Source organism: Trichomycterus rosablanca, chromosome 1, assembly GCF_030014385.1.
Source record: "Trichomycterus rosablanca isolate fTriRos1 chromosome 1, fTriRos1.hap1, whole genome shotgun sequence".
NCBI lineage: Eukaryota > Metazoa > Chordata > Actinopteri > Siluriformes > Trichomycteridae > Trichomycterus > Trichomycterus rosablanca.
The window spans coordinates 38,927,806-38,950,643 of record NC_085988.1 but is presented as its reverse complement, the minus strand read 5'-3'; the positions used below and the strand labels follow the sequence as shown (position 1 = coordinate 38,950,643).

The 22,838-nt window shown below is 40.1% G+C and overlaps 2 protein-coding genes across 5 annotated transcripts in view; both read right to left on the bottom strand.

Moving 5' to 3' along the window:
- Positions 1-1,357, bottom strand: part of glg1a (golgi glycoprotein 1a) — a 37,808-nt gene extending 36,451 nt beyond the window's left edge. For all 3 annotated transcript variants that reach the window (XM_062992728.1, XM_062992712.1, XM_062992719.1), the window contains exon 1: positions 1,037-1,357. In XM_062992728.1, coding sequence (XP_062848798.1) covers positions 1,037-1,351 — 315 coding nt within the window. In that variant the 5' untranslated portion in view covers positions 1,352-1,357. The remainder of the gene's footprint in view (positions 1-1,036) is intronic.
- A 3,424-nt stretch (positions 1,358-4,781) lies between these two features.
- On the bottom strand, positions 4,782-19,994 carry rfwd3 (ring finger and WD repeat domain 3). Of its 2 annotated transcripts, none has more exons than XM_063002640.1 (13): positions 19,791-19,994; positions 15,327-15,538; positions 14,963-15,216; positions 14,815-14,876; positions 13,659-13,871; positions 13,453-13,544; positions 13,257-13,371; positions 12,241-12,463; positions 10,987-11,137; positions 10,124-10,300; positions 8,794-9,008; positions 7,833-8,050; positions 4,782-5,438 (listed from the first exon to the last, which is right to left on the bottom strand). In XM_063002640.1, the coding sequence occupies exons 2-13, from the start codon at positions 15,536-15,538 to the stop codon at positions 5,271-5,273; spliced, it is 2,100 nt and encodes a 699-aa protein (XP_062858710.1). In that variant the 5' UTR covers positions 19,791-19,994; the 3' UTR covers positions 4,782-5,270. The 2 variants fall into 2 exon arrangements, with proteins under 2 accessions (XP_062858710.1, XP_062858719.1); XM_063002649.1 differs by having other exon boundaries at positions 19,796-19,994.
- Positions 19,995-22,838: the final 2,844 nt, after the last annotated feature.

Genomic DNA, 22,838 nt, shown 5'->3' with positions numbered 1-22,838 from the left:
GGTAAATCGTTGTTAATCAATTTTCTCTCAGTCTCGAAAAGGTTGGTGACCCCTGATCTATACAGTTGCACTAGGGGCCTATTAGGAAGTTAAAACTGGGTGACTAGGTAAATTTTTTTTTTATATATACCGTACCTACCGAGACAGCTAACAAGAAAGGGAACATCTGTGATTTGAGGAAAAATAACTATTAAGATAAAGTACTAGACTTTTCAATTATTTTAACCTATACAAAAAATATACTTCATTTTAATATTAAATGTTTGAATTGAACTAGAATTATTTCACCTAAGAGCACTGATCAAACTAAAGTTGAATATAGTTAATTATAAACCTCCTGTTTTTTTCTACAATGGAGATTTCTAATGTACACAACCAAACACATTTAGCCCTTCCTTTGGGTGCCCATCAAAGCAAACACTGGTGCTTTTAGCAATTCAAACATAGTGGAAAGTCTTTCTGTGCTGACTGATTAAATGTTGCCATCTGCCACCTCTGGCTCTCAGTTTGTAGATGCTAGGGTAGATACAGATACCTGCCTGTATATTTTACAATACTGTAATACAACAGGTTCCAACAGACAACCACTGACTATCCCTTTAAACAGACCAGTCACTGTTTATCTAGCTATCCATTTTATCTTATTATTCCTGAATACTATAAAAGCTAGCTCATCTTATCTGACTGAACAGGTGGCAAAACAGGAGTTTGTATGTTTGGAAACCACAGCTAACATTAGTTAGGAAACCACAGCTAACATTAGCTAGTGACTCATACCGTCTGTTTACCAAACCACTAGACTTTAACTTTTGCACATAAATAATTAATAACCTCCGAAGACAAATATTATACAGCGTCAGTTACTTAATCTACTGACAGTGATTACTGTTATACTAAACTATCCTACATACTACACTTCCCTCCCACCACTGCTCACAGCTAGCTAATCTGCGCACATCAAGTAGCTAATGGTAGCTAGATCATTTCTACCGGCACACCCAAACTAAAACCGTTTAGGACGCTGTGTTTTACTGACCTCTTTTCTGTCCTGCAGACACTCGAGCACGGCGAGGTTGTTGTTCCAGGCATGTTTGGGACACAGTCTGCCCACGTCCTCTCTGCAGGCCTCTTCCTCTGCCAGCTTCCAGCCGGAGTTGCTGCGGCGGATCGGAGAGGCCGCTGCTCCAGCCTTTACCTCCCCCAGCGCACCTCCTGCATTTTTACCAGCAATGCCATTCTCTCCTGCATCTTCACCGTGAGAACTCGGTGGTTTCAGGCCTTTATCCGAATATACAGAAACACAGAAAGCCATAAGCAGCAGAAGAAGCTGCACACGTCTACAAGCCGCCATCTTCGGTAAACCACCTACGCTAGCTAGCCTACGGCAGCCGGCCGCCACTGATTATGTATGTGTGCAGGGATGGAAGAGTCAAACCGGAATCGGATCTTTTTTCGAACGAATCTCGAAGGAGTCGATGAATCTATTTCTGAGCACAGATATCACCGAGCGATTCAAAGTAACGAAAAACGTTGGTTTAGAGGGGCATTATCTTTGGATGGGCATTTTAATGATTGAAATGTTGCTTTTTCTAAACTTTTCTAAAAGAGGGGTTTAAAATTCCATACTAATAATAAATAGGGTTCAAAATACCATACTATATACTAAATATTGTGCAAATTGTATTTCGAGGCTAAAGCAAATTAGATCGGCGAGACTAATATTTAGGGCACACTGTGTAGGATTTTGGGTGTGATTTGAGATAAAGCCCTCCAGCCTGCCGGCTAAAGCGCTGAAACTGCAAGGTTTTTTTTTTTGTTTGGTTTTAACCAAATATTTTTTAAAGAATTTAATTTGGATTATTTTAGTGAGTTTGTCACACCTCCAAATCTATTGAGCCAGAGTAATTTATTTTTGTTTCTCTGTACATTTGTGTGCTAATGAATGACAAATAAAACTTTTTTTTAAATCACAACCAACATTAAGTCATGAGCCCAATTCATTGACAAAGATCAGTTATCTGGAACTTTTAAAATACTTTAAAAAGCAAATAAAATTACTTAAATAAGAAACACAATGCGCTTTGTGTACAATTTGTAATATGTATAGTACCATGGAGCTATTAGGTTATGGTTACCTCTAACAGGGCCACCCCCGATGGCGGCTCCTGCCAGATCTCTCAGTTGGGGGAATTGTTGCGATGATGGCCTGTTCAATGGGTAAATTAAAGCTTAAATAATTAACATCTTAAGTCATCTGTCAGTTTGCCCTCACAAATAACTTTGAACATGGAGAGGGACCAGCTTTACCATTAATCATAAAATGAAGTAAAGCCTTCACACTAACAATTTAATTCAGTCTTCATCAGATAGCATTTTATTTTAGGTGCAGCAGATCCAGAATAAAGATTGGCATCGGGGCTGATGTGCAATGAATAAAGAAGTACAATTAAACAATTGGGGAGATACAATAAGTGCAATCACAATTCACTATTTAAAAATGACATTACTTACCTTGTAATTTACTTGTAACTTATATGATTTCCCCCCCTTTGTAGATACTTGCTTGATGTTTAAATTTGGTCTGGGTGGCCCTAATTCTTAAGTTGCTAATTTATCCTGATTACTACTATAACTGAACGGCATTTCCCTTAATGACACGATGGAGTTGCTCCGAACTGAGGTGATGGTAGTCATGGTGATGAGATCGCGACACCAGGTTACGTGTGACGCAAGCACGTAAGTGCGAGCCCTCCCGGAACCCATTCAGATTGTATTGTAGCGCCTGCAGTTTGAAAAAAAGAGCCTTAACATGAGAGTTTATAAGAGCAATCCGGGCGATTTTTAGTCAGGCTGAAGTCGCCCCTAAAGGGGCGGTACTGTACGGAACACAACTCGATGCTGATTGACAATATTCCGAGGCAAGACAGACTCCAGATCAGTCACAGCTGTGATAGAAAAATTTCTTCCCTTTCGCCCTTTGGTGGTGCATCACCCGATTGCCCTAAGAAACAAGCCCCTGGCCACACCCCAAGGATTTTGGGCCCCATGGTAAGATATGGCGTTGGGCACAACCCCAGTGTTCTATGAATAAAATGAATAAAGTAAAGACAAATAAATGAATACATTTTTGGAACAGTTTATTTAACACGAATATTGAATTGGTCTTTTAATGGAGCACTTGTCTGCTGCATACCTTTGCCTAGTGCCTCCTTCTGAGTCTTTCCTGCAGGTCAAAATATAAACCTAACTATCCCTTATCCACAGTATCTACCATGATGTTAAAGCTGTTTTTTTTAACCATGTAGGTAGTTTTTACACATTTCTTTTTATATAAAAACCCACACAGTATTCCTAAACGTCGCTCTGAGCGATGACTCATTCACGAATCAAACTCCTATAGTTTGATTCATTTTAAAGGCTTTTGTGAGAGTCGACACAGTGAACTGACTCATAGTACTCGTTACAAGCGTAAGATGAGTAGTGGGTAAAAAGAAGCGTTGAAAGGCCACGTATACTTCTTCTACCCGGACGCTTGACTCTCACTTTTGCCACTTTACAGACATTTAGGCCATGGCAATTAAGTCAGACTTGTCTGAATTATTGTATTAGTAAATTAAAGAAAGTCCTAAAATATTCACCACATTTAACACTTCAGACATGACAAATTATAGAAAAAATCTGTGTTTTAGTAAGGTCTTGGACTACCTCAGGACACTGGAACATCCCCAATGCACCACTGCATATGAGGCTCAGGAACTGTACATACATTATTCTCCCCTAATTAATGTTTTGATAACGGGTAATAAGCTCTAACATTTTAGCCCACAATCTACCATTAAGATAAATATGGGGACTGTGGTAGCCTAGTGGGTAGAGCTTTGGGCTATCACCTGAAAGATTGAGCATTCGAATCTCAGCTCTGCTATGCAGCCACTGTTGGGCCCTTGAGCAAGACCCTTAACCCTGTCTGCTCCAGGGGCGCCGTACAATGGCTGACTGTGCGCTCTGACCCCAGCTTCCAAATAAGCTGGAATATGTAAAGAAAGAATTTTGTTGTATGACAAAGGCATATTGCAACATACTGACTGGCTAATCATTCAAAAAACACTTATTTTTAGTTACCCCTCCCTGTTTGTATAACCCAATTGCTAAAAATGTGAAACACAAGCTAGCTAGTGAGTTATTGTGGCTTAAACTCCTGCCATCTAAGCCCCAACAGTTAAGCTTCAAATTATCTAAATGTTTTCTCTTGCCATTTTGACCAAGGCCTGCTCAACATTATATACATGCAACATGATAGAACCAGTCTGGAACCAGAACATTGCTACAAATCACTACTTGTTTTTTTCCTACTTTTTTTCTACCAACTAATAAACAGGAAAAAATTAAATCATCAGTTTGTAACAAATAGTTATTTGTATGTTCCACATGGCCATTAATAACCAATTCCTTGATTTATATTTAAATGTTATTTAACTTCATAATGTTACTCATTTAACATATGAAATAGCAAACACATTTTATCAACTATGCTGAACATGAGTCGGATAGTTGCATCTGCTTTATAAAATGTTCGGGACCCACTCTAACTAAAGTTATTATGCGTACTATAAACACGCAGTTATAAGCATGTGCATTCTGCTTTGCAAAGATGCTCATTCAAAGATAACAGGAATCTAGCCATTTATTATTTGTATCAGACTATTCAGCATAAGTGCATTAATGCAGTAATATGCAGTAATGTCCTAACTTGTCATAATCTAAAACTCAACCACACAATGAAGTTTTTAGTTATTTATTTACCAATATAGTCACACAAACAGTAAAAAACATTTTTACATTCACATTTACCAGCACATACAAATATATACAGAAATCAAAATGGCATGTTATAGCTGTATTGTTAATCAATAATGTATTAATTGATCATGTTGGGATTGGACCACACTGGCACACTGGAGAACATGTCAAGTGACATCTATGGGTTGTTTTCAATGTACCTTAATGTTTGGCAGAAAAGAGCAGGACTCCAAAAATAGTATTAATATGCCATGCTTTTAACTGCTATTAAAATGATGCTTTGAAGACATTATCTGATGCAAATTAAAAAGACGGATTTACAAATTTGGAACCAGGCGATTTTGGACCTGAAATCCAGTCAGGGCCAACCTCTGCTTAATATATTTGGTGTCTTCAATCATCATTTCAGAGGTAACAGTATGACCAGATCAAATTTACAAAATGAGCAATCAAAAGTAAAGTGACTCAGATCAGACAAACCCTCTGTCAGCATTCTGCTCCCATTTATAGATCTTTATCATCTTTTCAGTTAGAGAGGCTAGGTAGTGTTCCTGGTTAATCTGAAATGGGCAGATGTCCAGGACCGGAAGGTCTGCAGGGAGCTTCTGAAGCAAAGTTCCACTACCAGCGTCCCACACCTGAAAAAACATAGCATATTAAGTACATTTACATGTTCATCACAGTTTATATCATACACAAGGAAACTGACCAGCTGGCAGGTATGTACTGTATTCATTTCTTAAAATAGAACAGCTCTAAGGTTTATACCTGACATGTATCCATGAAGTTATATGCTGACACTATGATACTAAACAAAAATTAAAAGAAATTACTGTCATAGAATTTAATCAGTTTTATCTGCAGATGTCAGATCATAAACAGCATACAGTGGGGCCAAAAAGTATTTAGTCAGCCACTGATTGTGCAGGTTCTCCTACTTAGAAAGATGAGAGAGGTCTGTAATTTTCATCATAGGTACACTTCAACTATGAGAGACAAAATGAGAAAAGAAATCCAGGAAATCACATTGTAGGATTTTTAAAGAATTTATTTGTAAATTATGGTGGAAAATAAGTATTTGGTCAATAACAAAAGTTCAACTCAATACTTTGTAACATAACCTTTGTTGGCAATGACAGAGGTCAAATGTTTCCTGTAAGTCTTCACCAGGTTTGCACACACTGTAGCTGGTATTTTGGCCCATTCCTCCATGCAGATCTCCTCTAGAGCAGTGATGTTTTGGGGCTGTCGCTGGGCAACACGGACTCCACAAATTTTCTATGGGGTTGAGGTCTGGAGACTGGCTAGGCCACTCCAGGACCTTGAAATGCTTTTTACGGAGCCACTCCTTCGTTGCCCGAGCGGTGTGTTTGGGATCATTGTCATGCTGGAAGACCCAGCCACGTTCCATCTTCAATGCTCTTACTGATGGAAGGAGGTTTTGGCTTAAAATCTCACGATACATGGCCTCGTTCATTCTTCCCTAAACACGGATCAGTCGTCCTGTCCCCTTTGCAGAAAAACAGCCCCAAAGCATGATGTTTCCACCCCCATGCTTCACAGTAGGTATGGTGTTCTTGGTTTTTTCTTCTTTCTCCAAACACGACGAGTTGAGTTTTTACCAAAAAGTTCCATTTTGGTTTCATCTGACCACATGATATTCTCCCAATCCTCTTCTGGATCATCCATATGCTCTCTGGCAAACTTCAGACGGGCCTGGACATGTACTGGCTTAAGCAGGGGGACACGCCTGGCACTGCAGGATTTGAGTCCCTCTCGGCGTAGTGTGTTACTGATGGTAACCTTTGTTACTTTGGTCCCAGCTCTCTGCAGGTCATTTATCAGGTCCCTCCGTGTAGTTCTGGGATTTTTGCTCACCGTTCTCATGATAATTTTGACCCCACGGGATGAGATCTTGACCCCAAGGGAGATTATCAATGGTCTTGTATGTCTTCCATTTTCTTACAATTGCTCCCACAGTTGATTTATTCACACCAACCTGCTTGCCTATTGTAGATTTACTCTTCCCAGCCTGGTGCAGGTCTACAATTTTCTTCCTGGTGTCCTTCGACAGCTCTTTGGTCTTGGCCATGGTTGAGTTTGGAGTCTGACTGTTTGAGGCTGTGGACAGGTGTCTTTTATACAGATAACGAGGTCAAACAGGTGCCATTAATACAGGTAACGAGTGGAGGACAGAAAAGCTTCTTAAAGAAGAAGTTACAGGTCTGTGAGAGCCAGAAATCTTGCTTGTTTGTTATTGACCAAATACTTATTTTCCACGATAATTTACAAATAAATTCTTGAAAAATCCTACAATGTGATTTCCTGGATTTTTTTTTCTCATTTTGTCTCTCATAGTTGAAGTGTAGCTATGATGAAAATTACAGACACCTCTCATCTTTCTAAGTAAGAGAACTTGCACAATCAGTGGCTGACTAAATACTTTTTGACCCCACTGTATATATTTTGGACATAATACAAAAAGTTACTGGTATCAGCCAATCAGCCAGTGCAGCTGATTAAAAGTCTCCCAATTGTAACTTCCTCCACTGCCCTATGACATGGGTGCAGACAAGGTCACACAGAGCTGTATGGCATACAGAGAATCATGCACTACTATCTATGAATCAACGATTCCTCATGCAGGCAGCTCCACCAGCCAACAGAGGCCGCTGCAGCAATGATAAACCATCCCTCCTTAGACAAAGCCATGGTCTGACAGCTGAGATGTAAACTCTGTGGTGGGTTAGTGCATTTGAGCGCTGTAAAACCTGTGTGCTTATAAGTATGCTTTTAATCAGACAGCGAGAAATATACAGCATAGATTAATTAATAAATTGTAGAATATATAGCCCTGGTCAGCTAAATAAAACAATGTGGTGTTTTTCATGAAGAGTTTAACTCATTATAACGTACAGTAGTGCATATGCCACTGCACGTCTATCCATAAATACTCTGTTATTACTCGGTTGGCGCAGAGGCCTACATACAAACCTGCAATACAAACCATACAAGTAAACATTGACACTTACCATGGTAGAATTGGATCCCTCATCTCCAGCACACACCAGTGTAGAACCTTCACTTGCAGGGCTCTTGAATACAGCATTCTTCGTGAGCAGCTTGCAAGAGGATCCAGCAGTGAAGGTCTGGACTGGAGCACAGGAGCAGACAGGTGGTTGGGCAGCGTCCTGTTGAGGGCTTCGGTTCAGCTCCATCAGAACACAACGCACAGATGGGTTGGCACGACCTAGAGTTAAACAGCAGGTTATTAGTTGTGATTATCATTGTTTAATGTTTTACAAAAAGTTGTGACATTCTGTAAAATGTAATAAAAAGAAGAATCTGTGATTTAATAATTCTTTAGGACCTTAAATTACCTGGCAAAAGTACAAAGAAGAGTTTCAATGTTTTAAATATATAAACACATTTGGAATTGTATGCCTGCAACACACTCCAAAAACTCAGACAGAAGCGTGTTTACCACCATGTTACAACACCATCCTTATCAAATACACTTCTTGATTGTTTGGGAACTGGGGACAGCAATTGTTGTAGTCTTTCTTATGTCACAAAATACACCTCGGCATCAATGGTAAAATGAAATGCAGTCTGGATTTTAATCACTAATTTCCCTTGCTCTATAGCAATCCTGATTACCATGTGAAGCCCTTAAATCACTGTTAGATATCCACAATATATTCATACCCACTGTTTAAATGAACTGTATGTTAGAGCTTTACACTAATTGCAAAATGCCTTAAAATCCAGAGTTGAAACATAACTCTGTCAAAGGAATTTTGATGTTGTATTTTGTGTTGTAAACATAACTCCCTTTCACCTAATCATTAAGTGTAGATAATTGTAAAATTTTATTCATTCAAAATCAAACACAACATGTACAAAAAGTTAAGGGGTCTGAATACTTTCCGAATCCACTGTACTTAAACTATGTAATGCTGATTTACATTGCAGATGATACTAAAGACTCACCAGGTCTATAGGTGACCAGACAGTGTCTGCTCTCTGGTTCCACCTGGATATTTGTGCAACCTCCAGACTCTAAAGGAAGAACATGCTGTCTGTAGGTGGTTCCATCCACATGCTCCCAAAAACAACCCCCTTCAAGAGTGCCAGCAATGAGGCCACCAGAAGGGAACAGACTGGAGGCAGCACGGGGGAGGTATGACAAGGACACAACTGGACAACTGCACAAAGAATATCAGAATGAAATGTTTAGAATTAAAAGTAGAAATCCTTTACATTTATTTTCCAATGTGGGTCTAATGTTAGAACTTTATCCTCGGGAGAAAAATACAACCCAGCATACAATTCAAAATACACTTTAAGTACATTATTATTATTTGGACACATTTCTTAATAATTGAATTTAGGTGTTTCACACAGTCCCATTGCCACAGGTATATAAAATCAAGCACTTAGCCATGCAGTCTGCCTTTACAAACACCTGTGAAAGAATGGGTCATTCTGAAGAGCTCACTAAATTTGAGTGTGGTACCGTAATAGGATGCCATTGTTGCAACAAGCCAGATGAAATTTCTTTCCTCCTAGACATTCCAAGCAGAAAACCTGTGCCAGGAGCATCATGGCAGCAAGCCTAACATCACCAAGCACAATGCCAAGTGACGGATGAAGTGGTATAAAGCTCACAGATGGGAAATCTTGGCATTGTAGTCCTGGTGTGATGGGAAACCATTGACAGGATAATCTGGTCAGTACAGTGGCTCCATAAGAAGGTGTCTATGTTAAGAGTAATAGCTTTTTGCAGCATTGTGGTTTCATTTAGGCCCAATCATCTTATTTAAAAAATATATTTACCATATCAAGGTTATGATTGTTAAGTGTCAGTAGATGTCAATCTATAGAGAGTGCACTGTCAAAAACAACAATCAAACAAACTTGCATCAAATTACCAGCCCTGTACATTTAAGGCCACCCTCATAATTACTCATATTTTTAACTTTGACAACAACTGTTGCAACAATTTGGGAATAGACTTTGTCCTTAATCATGCCGGATATCTTTTGGATAAATTAGAACGCTGACTGCAAGCCAGACCTTCTCTTATGACACTGGTGACCGACAAATTCCCAGACACACTACAATATCCTGTAAAAAAAAAAAAAACTTTTCCAGAGGGTGGGAGGCTGTTTGAAATGCAAAGATTAAGATGTTCAGCAAGCTAATGGTCTGGTGTTCAAACACTTTAGGCCTCAGTAACGTCTGGACCCAGTCTTTCAACCATGTGAGTTCCAAGGAGTACTCAAGATGTCATTACTGCAAGTTAGTTATCTACATGTACCTGGAGCGGAGTGGTGCTAGCTCTTGTACATGAGTGCTGGTGTCTCGCACATCGTACACCAGCACCGAGCCATTGCTCAGACCAGCGTAGATGTAGTTGTTGTTGTCATGGGACCAGCAGCAGCTCCAGACAGGTTTACCGGTGTTGTAGGCCTGTACCACAGTGTTGGTCATCAAGCTGTGGAGAAAAGCAGTGCATTTAAAGTTTTTAGAATGGCACTGAATTAAGCTAATTAATTTAAAAAGGTAAAAAAAATGAAGTCAGCTGTTGTGCAATGATTTAATCTACAATATTACATACAGAACAACTGCAATTTAATATGGCATAAATTCTGCTACAGTGAAAAAAAAACATTTTAAACAGATATCCCCCAATTGGTGTTTTGATGCTGATGGAGAGTCCAAATTTCCAAGAAGTTTTACACAGAACTGAAGTTCGGTTTCCGTCATTTAAACTCAACAGACTCTTATCATGGAAGAGGCTACGAGAACCAGAAGATAAATTAATGAATGCAAATGTAAATACCAATTATTAAACCATACTTGTTAGGTGATAACTTTATTACATTGGAGCAAACCTTTATGTAAAAAAGACAAGTGGATCAACATTGTATCAGCAAATGCTTTTCACAGCATAACACCCACCAGACTGCCTCACTTTTAGAGTCAAGCATTCAAGCCTGTACCATTCACTTGGTTATTGTCCTATATAAACCTCTCCACACAATAATAAGGTCCCAGTGGTAATAGGCCAGCATAATAGACCGCTGCTGCCACCCAAGCACCCATACATAACATGATTTTTAAAAGAGCATATAATCATCTCACTTTTAACTGTAGCTGACAGAAAGAAGGCAACAGTACCTGGTAAGTTTGATAGTGTTGTCGAAGGCAGCAGAAAGCAGTAGACTATCTTGATGTCTGCTAAAGGCGAGGCCCCTGATCTGTTTAATGTGAATAGGTATGTAATGACTGGCTTTCAGATTCACAGTGCTGATTTTTTTTACTCCGAAGCCTGAAAAGCAGCAAGAGAAATTGTAAAGGGTAAACTTTCTGGTGGTAAAGCACAATATCAATAGAAATAATGAGGACAAGATGAAAAAAACCTCAATGTAATTTAGCCTTAATGTGAATGAAAACATAATTTATTTATTAAATAATATAAACCAATCTCTGACAACTGAAGGTAGGGATAAAAAAAATTCAGCAACTGATAAAAGCTACATTTCAAACTGCACTCCAGAATACTAAATAGTATGTATTTTGTGTGGTCAGTGAGACAACATCAGTAGCACCACTGAAAATCTTACATAATCATCAGTCAGACTCTTTACAGACACAACTGGCTGTCTCTTACTGCCTAGTCAAGGCACTAGTCATGAGCAGTGGACTTGGACTTTTTGGAACTTTCAAACATCAGCATAAGAACTGTTACTTCATGAGCTTGATGCATTGAGTTTTCATGGGTCACTGGCCACACAAATGCCTAAGCGCTCTAAATCCTGTGTCAAACATACACAACGCAACTGGAACCTGTAGTAGAAGAAACAGGATTTTTGAGAGAATAAATCATGTTTCATTATTTGCTGGACTAACAGACTTGTCTGGTTTGGCAAATGTTGCACCATTCAGTATTTAGGTGAGTTGTGTCTCCCTTACAGGTCCTTGAGGAAGGCCTCATCCTACTGTAATTTGACTGCCACACAGCATCTGGGCCTGGGTTCAGCACCTTCTTCCTGTGTTCTCACAAGTTTTGTCCATGTATTTAGGTGAAAGAAAACCGGGGTACCCAGGATAAGTCCAAGCAGACACAGGATAAACATGCTAAACTCTTTACAGACACAAAAGTAAGGATTTAACACTGGCCTCCAGAACCCATGTTGCTGTGCAAAACCAGTAGGTCAGAGCAGCTGCTCAAAATTGTCCCTCTTATGCTCCGTCCAGGGTATAACTCCACCTTGCATCTAACTGGGATGCCCTGGACCCTAACCCTAATCAGGACTTATACAGTTATTTAGAAATATATGAACAAATCTGCCTGCTAATCATTTCTGTACAAGCATATTTGCACAACAAGAATAAGATCATAAGGTAGCAAAGACTTGTGTAAATGCTCACCAGGGACCAACGTGGAATGAGCGGAGGGTTGAGATGCCAACAGGCAACTGAGTGGCTCACAGTAAGAAATCACCCGACATCCCCCCGCCTGAGATACAAGGACAGCCTTGGAGAAAACATAGTGTCCCCCGTTTGAGGACTCCTGTCTCTGAGACAGAGACAAAGTAGAGGCCTGAGACCGAATAGAAGAGGAGGCAGTCTGAGCCATTAACCTCCTTAGCTCCTGAAGAGAAAAATACAGGTGGAAACATTAGTACATGGCATTCCTACAAGACATGGAAATACGATGTATTTTTGCAGTGTCAGTATGTCTGGAGAAAACAAAATACAGAAGCAATATACAAATATATACTAGTCCTTTGATGAGTCAGAATGACCTGCTGTTATAAAGAGAATAATACATTTTCTGCATTCTGCATCAGATATTATATTTAAGAGGGCACTTGGATGAAACAGCAGTCTAAGGCAAAAGCCCACTACTCATGAGACCTCAAGCTCTTGAGTATGAATCCCAGGCAGTGTCATTGACATGACCGGGTGCCCAAACAGTGCCTGAGAAAAGGGAGGTCAAATGGGACTCATTGCTGATGTGTAATTGCGACCTCTGCTGTGTGGTATGGGGAGACACATTGATAACATTATCCCTCGTCTCTGTGCAGGTGCCATCAATCAGCCAGCAGAGGTCGTAATTGAATCAGTTCTGAGAAATCCCCTCCGGCACTCTTCCTTAAACAACAAGCCAATTACTGTTCATCTAGGCGCCTGCCAGTAAGGTTTTTACCGCACCACCTGAGCGCCCGTTGCAGTCACTTCTGCTAGACCTGGTAGTGGAACCTGTTACTGGTTTTTAGTTTAATGGTCTGACGTAACAGAGGCACAAGGTTTAGTAGACTGATATACCAGAATTACTACATTTCTAAAGACATAAAACAAATGAGAAAATTTGGTACAACGTGCAAAGACTGAACCAAGGACAGTGGAGTGTTAAAATAAACAGATGGGTGAAGATTTCTTACCTGAACCTCTCGTTTGAGTTTTCCACACTCGTCTGTGACAACCTGCAACTGCAGACGACACTGGGCAGATTCCAGCTCTGCCTTTCTCCGTAAACTTTGCTCCTGTTCTAATGATCTACAAATGCAATCATCGATTTAAAACAAACAAGCAAGCAAACAAAAAAGATTTACCAGTGGTAAATACAAAACAACATACTTCTTCAAACTCTCCTGTTCTGTGTTGTCCACTGCCCGAAGTTTACGGGCATACAGCAAGACGATATCAGCCCTCTTTGCCTTCTTATTGCACTGAAGAAGAAAAAGAGAGATGATTCTATCAAGTGTACAGTGAGGAAGGATATGCAGGTGGTTGCAGCAGAGAAAGTCGCATCCATCATGAAGTCATCAAACATCCAGACTGACCTGTGGACATTTGGCTCCTTGGCCCTTCAGCCAGCGATCGATACAGGTGAAGCCGAACAGGTGACCACAACGCAGTGTTGCCAGTCTGTGTTCACCTGAAGTGGTCCAGGGTTCAAAGCATATAGAGCAGGTTTCTCCCTCTCCTTCGTCATTTTCTGTCACAGCAGCTGTTGTGGCAGGATCTGCAGATGTCTTTTCTGGCACCGATTCAGCCTACACAGCAAACAAGCGTCACAGTTAGAATCATAGGAAGTCCGCTTGGGTACTTTTTAGACTTCACCAATTCCACTTTAAATGCAACTTAAGAACAACATATGATATTGTATGCAGAAAATAAAAGGCTGGTTTACTCCTTTGCAGCCCAAATATAAGACAATGTAACTTTCCTGAACTTGGCTAGAATTGCATTAAAAAAAGGCAATTATATTTAATAGATTTAAATGCAAACTTTAGGAATCCACAGACAATCTAACTTTTTCTCCACTTCCATAGGTATGATTAATAGTTATCTAAATACAATCCTCACCACAAACAAATGCACTTGCTACTACTCATCATACAGAGTGACTTCAGGTAATTTCTATAAAACAGTTTTAATTTAAATGCCAATTATATATATATATATTTTTTAATTTTTCCACTTTTTCTCCCCTTTTAGCACATCCAATCGTTCAATTTGCATCGTGCTTCCTCTCTGTCTATGCCGAACCCTGCCCTGACCGAGGAGATCGAAGCTAACCCATATCCCCTCCGAAACATGAGCAGCAGCCGGATGCATTTTTGCCACCCACACATTGATGAGTTTGCCGCCACCTAGCGTTGCATGCGGAGAGACACACCCTAAGGGCACTCTCCCTCATCTCTGTGCAGGCACCTCTAATCAGCCGGCAGAGAGAGACCCACATCCGGTTCTTTGTCCCACCCCCCAACTGAGCAACCAGCCAATCGTTGCTCATACAGCCACTCAGCCCCGAACCGGTGGCAGAGTATCTTTTTACCGCTGCGCCACCTGAGCGGCTCCAAATATGTTTTAAAAATAAACAAATAAGTAAATAATTAATTAGTCATTGTTTTGTTAAAACATCCAGATTTCAGTTCTTGCCCAGAACAATTACATGTCAATGTTGACTGTATTTGCTTGTTTATATTAACATACTTTGGCTTCTGACTGAACTGGAACTGGTTGAGCTCTCCCAGCTTCAGCAGGAACAGAAGGATCTGAGAAGACAAATTGTTGCAAAAACAAATAAACCACGAAAATAAGTCCATGCAAACCAATTAGTTTGGCATATTATTAGGTCTACCTAAGGCATTAGGCTGCTGAGATGAAGGGGCTACTGCTGCAGTAGGCTGGCTGGTGTTCAGTACAGGGTTGGCTTCTACAGAAGGACTTGGCCCCCTGCTTCCTCCATTCTCTCCTTCCTCCTCAGAGTCACTCACTTCCTCAGTGCTGCCTGACAGAGGTTCTGTGTCACTGGCTGCCGACACCCTGAGTAAGAAGTCTAATGGACCTCTGTTCACCGCAGACTGGGTAGAATAATGGAATCGCAGACCTGATCTAAAAACAGAGGTGCACACATAATCATCAGAATAATCTCTGATAAGCAAAAAAGGTATTTTATTACAAAAGAGAATTAAGCTGCGAACCCATGCGAATAATGTTCATACCTAACCCTCCTTCTCCGTACAACTTGAGTCGTTGCAAGCCGTGGCCTGTTAGCAGGGACCAAGACTGCTTCTACAGGCCTCCCATCACCATATTCATCCTCCTCTACTTCTGTGCTGCTCCCAGAGTCAGGGATTATGATGGGCACCTCCAGCCCTACAGAACCAGCTATCTCTGCAGCTCCCACCTGCACATCCACCTCCATATCTTCCATCTACAAATTGATCAGTGCAAAAAAGCATATTATTTTGATACTACACAGAACCTTTGCAAAGTTAGGCAAGTCTAACAATCTTTAGCTAGATGAATTTTACATATTTCATGTACTGAAAAAAGAACAGAATAGACCGTTTCAAATGAATATTCATGAGTCCAGGAAGTGACGTTGATGTTCCTAAGACGCTTCCGCTTGGTGGTAAACAGCGCTCAGAACAATAGCGATTGAGCACAACCCCTTCAATTCTTTTGCGCTAGTTCAGGTGTGATTTATTGACAGTATGTCTAAATTAAAGTTAGGACCATGTTGTTCGGTTGTCGGATGTTCCCTCAGGCCAGGTACAAGCTTGCTTTAAGGTGAACAGATTTCCAAAAGAACGCACAGTGAAACGCTTGGATTGCTGCTGTAAAGAGAGACGGCTGGATACCCACTATCAACTCTTAAAATAAATGTAATATATATTATTTCATAATAAAATATTGTAAACAAATGTACTCGCTGTTCTCATGGTGTCTTGTCCCTGACGTTTAGCTTAAGTGTATTAAAATACGCAGGCACTTAATATTTGTATTAATAGAACAGAATAAACATAAACTAACATAAGCCTTAAAAAGTTTACATTTTCCTTAGAATACGGTGTAAAAGCCATAACTTTATAGGACTATATTTTGGGAAAATGTCACTATATGGAATTATATTAACAGCTTAATTAGCTGTAATAATTAGCTTAGCTTAATTATTAAATGACACGCAGACCTGTAAAGAAACATGGTTCTACTTTTGTAATACAAAAAGTAAACATACTATTTATGAATTCATTGTGCTTACTGTAAAATATTTCATGTATTTCCAGTTAGGCTATAAAAAATAGTTTTAGCATGAGCTAATATGTTCTTATCCAGATGAGAAGTAATTCACTGTGGTTTGTCACATTTTTATCATATTATAATGGCTCTTAGCTCAACAGACACAAAAGGGGAGATGACACAATAATGATTTTAATAATTAATTGTATGCGTTCAAACTGCGGTGTGCTTTCACTGCCTCTCTGGTGTAAACACACTCCGTTTCAACAAGGTAGTGATACACGTCTGGGTATGTTACCTCAGGCAAACGTTTTAGGTCAGCGGAAAAACACTGTCTTCTTAAATTCTCCTCAAAAGGGGCTGGTAAAGATACTTGATGATCTATCATAAATTTCTGCTTATATCGCGTTTGTTCCGCGTTCGGGAGACTCGCAAAGTACGAGCTCGTCATGTTGACAGCTGGATGGATGTTTAAAAATGGCGCTACCGGAAAAGCGGAAGGAACAGGCATGCGCAGTAGCGTTGTTATTGTTTACCCTCATTGAAACGGTCTATACCCAGTTATACCAAACTACTTCTTAAGACTTAGTTCTGCCCAACCATTCATGGGGAAAACACGAGATAATGGAATATGTGATCTAATAACAATAAAAAAAATTAAATGTTCATTAAGTGATTGATATGTTATTTAGAAACAAAATTGAACAGTATAACTTATTTGCATCTGGGAAACATTATTTAAAATAATAAGTTTCCCCATTAGCTGTTGACTGTTTAAGTGCATTTTTCCTGTTTGAGAATTTAAAAACTGCTTTCTTGTTCACATCATCGCCTGAGTGCAACATCAATGTTAACAAGAACTAGATTCTGACCGCTGAGGTGGTGCAGCGGTAAAAACACACGCTGGCACACCAGAGCTGGGATCTGGAATAAATCATATCGAGTCTCAGCTCTGCCTGCCTGCCGGATGGGCTGAGCAGCCACATTAACAATGATTGGCCTGTTGTTCATATAGGAGCAGGGCATTAAGCCAGATAGGGACTTTCTTAACTAATGCAACTACAACCTCTGCTGGCTGGTTGATGGCGCCTGCACAGAGGCAAGAAAAAGAGTGCGGATCAGGGTGTGTGTCTCCGTACACAGAGCTGATCCGCAGCTGATCTTGTCTAGTGTGGGTGAAAAGATGCATACGGCTGCCCACGTGTTGGAAGGGGCGTGGGTTAGCTTCGTTCACCTCAAATCAGAGCCGGCATGACGCAATCGGGCAATTGAACGCGCTAAAAGTCAGGAGAAAAAGGGGAGAAAATGCATAAACTATATATATATATATATATATATATATATATATCAGTGGCGGCTGCTGGTCTTTCAAAGAGGGGAAGCTCATTGTCATAAATTTATTTACACATAAAATCTGCCCTCTGTTCCTTTTACAAGAAAATGGCCTGAAATGGGTTGCAGTTTGTCTTTCGACTTCACTGGCAAAATCCACGATGGGACTGAAGCTCCCAGTGATTAAGTGACTAATGAAGTGTATTGCTTTGGCAATACGAATGTCCCTATTTGTCATGCCAATAAAGCTTCTTTTGAGTTTGAGAAGTGACGGTGTAGCGCTCAAACGAGCTGTCAATCAAAACGGGATTCAGCCTTTCCACTGATCCTCCAATCATCTTGCAGAAGCTCAGCGTCCACACCCGCCCACAGCCCCATTCACCCCCAGAGACGCTCAGCATCCGGGGGCGGGACAAAATCGAGGCATTTATCCAATGACCGGCGAGTTTCGGAGCATTAAAAAAAAAAAAAAAACTCAACACAGTCCCATAGAGGTGAAGAGACACTCAGCTTCTGCGGGCAAATGCATTGACGCTACGGGAACGTATGAGTTAAGTTAAAAAAATCGAGTCGATTTGTGATAATTAGCTGATTCTGAACGAACTCGTCTTCGAGATGAACGTGTTCTAACGCATTTGTAGTCAATGAAATGTTAACACAACTGTACATATTTGACCATTTAATTTTGGACATTTTAGGGGAAGCTGAGCTACACAATGCTGTCTTATGGATTTTGAAATGCTCCTCTTGTATCCATTTGATTTTAACACACAACTGCATTTTGAGTCTTTTTTTCCCCTCATGCATGTCTATTAAATGGCTGATCACAAGTAACAGACTTGCAGCTCATGTCTCCCTACCTTATGTCCCAGTGACAAAGTTGGCAAAAATGATCTTTTCTACTTACAGCACCACCCTAACACAATGGGTGCAGAGTAGGAATACACCATAAACACACTTTTGCTCAAACCTAGAAGCAATTTTGAGCACCGAGTTTTTTCTTCTGCATGCTTTGGTGCTATTGGAAAACCAAAAAAAGTACATAAGGAAAACCCAAGCTGGCACATGGGGATATTATACGAGAACCACACTCAGCCCAGGACATTTGTTGTTGTTGTTGTGCTTCAACAGATCTGAGGTGTACAATCACAGTTTGTTGATGTGATGTCTCATAAGCCTTTAGTTTATTTTTATTTTACATTACATTATACTATACATTATAGGCAGTTGTAGCCTAGTGGTTAAGGTACTGGAATAGTAAGCAGAAGGTTGTTGGTTCAAACCCCACCACTGCCAGGTTGCCACTGTTGGGCCCTTGAGCAAGGCCCTTAACCCTTAATTGTCTAGACTGTATAATGGAAGTCGCTTTGGATAAAAGCGTCTGCTAAATGCTGAAAATGTAAATGTAAACCATCTCGTTTTAATAGCATATGCATTAATCTTATAACACACTGTTACATCAACTGAGCATCTTTTAAATGCTAAGAATGAATGTATAACATTATTTTACAGTATGCAGTCAGACATACTCATACAGCTCAAATTACTATTTCTATTTATTACTTACATAGGTAAGCTGATATCGAGTTGTAGCCAATAATACGAGGTCATGAATTTGGATTTATTCAATACAAATCAGCATAACAAATCCAACCATAAAGTCTAAAGGTCTTCTTAAAAACGCTAGAAAACGTATCGATCGAGGTTATGGAACAGGGGCTGTGGTAAAACTTGAGCAAAGCAAAGCTTACCAGTATCAGCGTAGATAACATAAGTGAGCATCTCAAACCATAACACAATACAGATTGATTATTACTTTTATAACCCAGATAAATAAAACGGTTTAATAATAAATAAAGCTAGATTCTCTGTTAATTTAGCCTAATTTAATCTTTGATACATAGTAGACGTGACTAACTGGCTTACCAACTGACGTTAGCCAACTATTAATGAAACAGTGCAATTAAAGAAAACCAAAATGAGCTAATCGTGTGAATCCTGTACAGAAAACTATACAGGTCAGAATAGAGCAGAATCCTGTACTCAACCACAACATTAGCTAGCTGACATGTAGCTAGCAGTCTAGCTAAAGCATTACATAACAAACTTACCTTACCACTGGTTTATTCTTTATTCCTCATTAATCACTCATCTATCCATCAGCTGAATCACATGAGTTCCCACTTGAAGCGACGCTGATGCGCCGAAAGCAGTTCAGAATAAAAACAACTGAAACGAGAGAAGGTTTATTTAACCTGCTCGTTAGCTTCCCACCATCCAAACTGAGCGCCAGCTAGTAGATCCGCCTCTTCCCCTTTCACACATGTAATCAGCAACAGAGAGAGCTACCATATCTACGCCATCTACTGTACTGGAGTCGAATTAAGCAGTAGAACACGAGAGGTTGTGTGTTATCGCGAATAACATCACGGCTGTGATTCGGTCGCAGGTACGAGCCGAAGGCGAGTGGCGTAGATCATCACAGCCGTGATGTTATTCGCGATAATACATGACCTCAAGTGTTCTATTGCTTTTATACAACAGTTTTCACAAAATAAAGAAAGAAAATAAATCAAAGAAGCCCTGAATTTCATATTAAATATGCTTTAATATTCACAATACCTTCCGCCAAAAAGTAGTTCCACAACATATATAAAGTTTAACACTACAAAGCAGACATCCCAAGTTGCAAAAACTCATTTCAGGGAGGTAAGAACAAGAAGAAGAAAAAGTCAAGAACCTCCGAAGGGAAAAAAAAAAGAAATAAAAAACTCATGCACACACCAAAGTATTTGGGTGATAACAGAACTTTTATGAGCTGCTAACTGGGCTATTAAGCTAACTGTTCGTGTTACAAACACATTAATGTTCCCTACATAGTGCACTAGATTGTGTATCGGATCACGGATTTATGTTCCCTACATAGTGCACTAGATAGTGAATTAGACAATTGATTTAAGTTCCCTACACAGTGCACTAGATTGTATATCAGATCACGGATTTATGTTCCCTACACAGTGCACTAGATTGTATATCAGATCACGGATTTATGTTCCCTACACAGTGCACTAGATAGTGAATTAGACAATTGGTTATGTTCCCTACACAGTGCGCTAGATTGTATATCAGATAACGGATTTATGTTCCCTACACAGTGCACTAGATAGTGAATTAGACAATTGGTTATGTTCCCTACACAGTGCACTAGATTGTATATCAGATCACGGATTTATGTTCCCTACACAGTGCACTAGATAGTGAATTAGACAATTGGTTATGTTCCCTACACAGTGCACTAGATTGTATATCAGATCACGGATTTATGTTCCCTACACAGTGCACTAGATAGTGAATTAGACAATTGGTTATGTTCCCTACACAGTGCGCTAGATTGTATATCAGATAACGGATTTAAAACGCGATCGGGAATAAAGGCTGTGTCGCCTGCGTGCACGTGTGTGCATGAAGCTTGTCGTTACTGGCAACGCGTCAGCGGAGTAATACCTTTGTGGTGTGAAAAGGCCGTGCTGTTATCACAAATATCAGCACAGTTAGAACGCTTCTCAACCAATCAGATTGTAAGGTCGGAACTAACTGTTGTATAATGGCGAGTAATAACAAAGATTTGTTCATTTTTGCTTCTTTTATTTCATCGTGATCACGACAGAAGAGGAATGCACCCTAGAACAGCCACGACTGCTCTGTTAATCACAATATCTTTTCGATTTAAATGTATTCAGGGTTCAGATCGTCTAAACAGCACTGACCTACTGGGACATGTCTGAACAAGCCCAGTGGTTTCTGATTCCCAGACATTACCAGCAGGACATTCAATCAACTTCTGTAGGTACACAAAAATGGAATTTTAAATTGTAATTTAAATAAATGGTTTCAAGCTTTATAGAAACCGGTTAACTCAACCTACAGTAGTAGTTATTTATTAATCTACTCTTATTTATTAGGATTTTAATGCCATGTTTTATGTTAAAAGTCACACTTTGGGGCGGCACGGACGGTAGCTCAGTGAGTAGCACTGTCGCCTCACAGCAAGAAGGTCCTGGGTTTGATCCCCAGGTGGGGCGGTCTGGGTCCTTTCTGTGTGGAGTTTGCATGTTCTCCCCGTGTCTGTGTGGGTTTACTCCGGGAGCTCTGGGTTCCTCCCACAGTCCAAAGACATGCAAGTGAGGTGAATTGGAGATACAAAATTGTCCAAGACTGTGTTCGATATATAACCTTGTGAACTGATGAATCTTGTGTAATGAGTAGCTACCGTTTCTGTCATGAATGTAAACAAAGTGTAAAACATGACGTTAAAATCCTAATAAACAAATGTCACTTTGGTTACATTCATGACAAAATCGGTAGTTACTCTAACACAAGATTCATCAGTTCACAAGTTTAATGTCAAACACAGTCATGGACAATTTTGTATCTCCAATTCACCTCACTTGCATCTCTTTGGACTGTGGGAGGAAATCAGAGCTCCCGAAGGGAACCTACACATGCAAACTCCACATAGAAAGGACCTGGACAACCTCACCTGGGAATCAAACCCAGGATCTTCTTGCTGTGAGGCCACTGTGCCACCCATGTCTACACTTAAGTTAGACAGCTGTAGTTTGTTTTATTTGGATTTTTAATGTCATGTTTCACACCCTTCGGTTACATCCACGACAGAAACATTAGTTGCTCATTACACAAGATTCATCAGTTCACAAGTTGAATGTCAAACATAGTCATGGACAATTTAGTGTCTCCAGTTCACCTCACTTGCATGTCTTTGGACTGTGGGAGGAAACCGGAGCACCCGGAGAAAACCCACGCAGACCCGGGGAAAACATGCAAACTCCACACAGAAAGGACCCGGACCGCCCCACCTGGGGATTGAACCCAGGACCTTCTTGCTGTGAGGCGACAGTGCTACCCACTGAGCCACCGTGCCGCCCGACAATTGTAGTAAAAAACCCAAATGAAGAATTACACTTTTATTCTTTGATATAAAAACGGTGCTTAGGTGGCACAATAGTCTATTGCACTAGCACACCATGGTGGAGTGTTCAAGCTCAAATCTCAGCAGTCTTCAACCTGGTCAGGCATCCACACAAACACGACTACTATTTGAGTGAGAGAGGGTTAAACATGGGACTCTACCTGTGTCA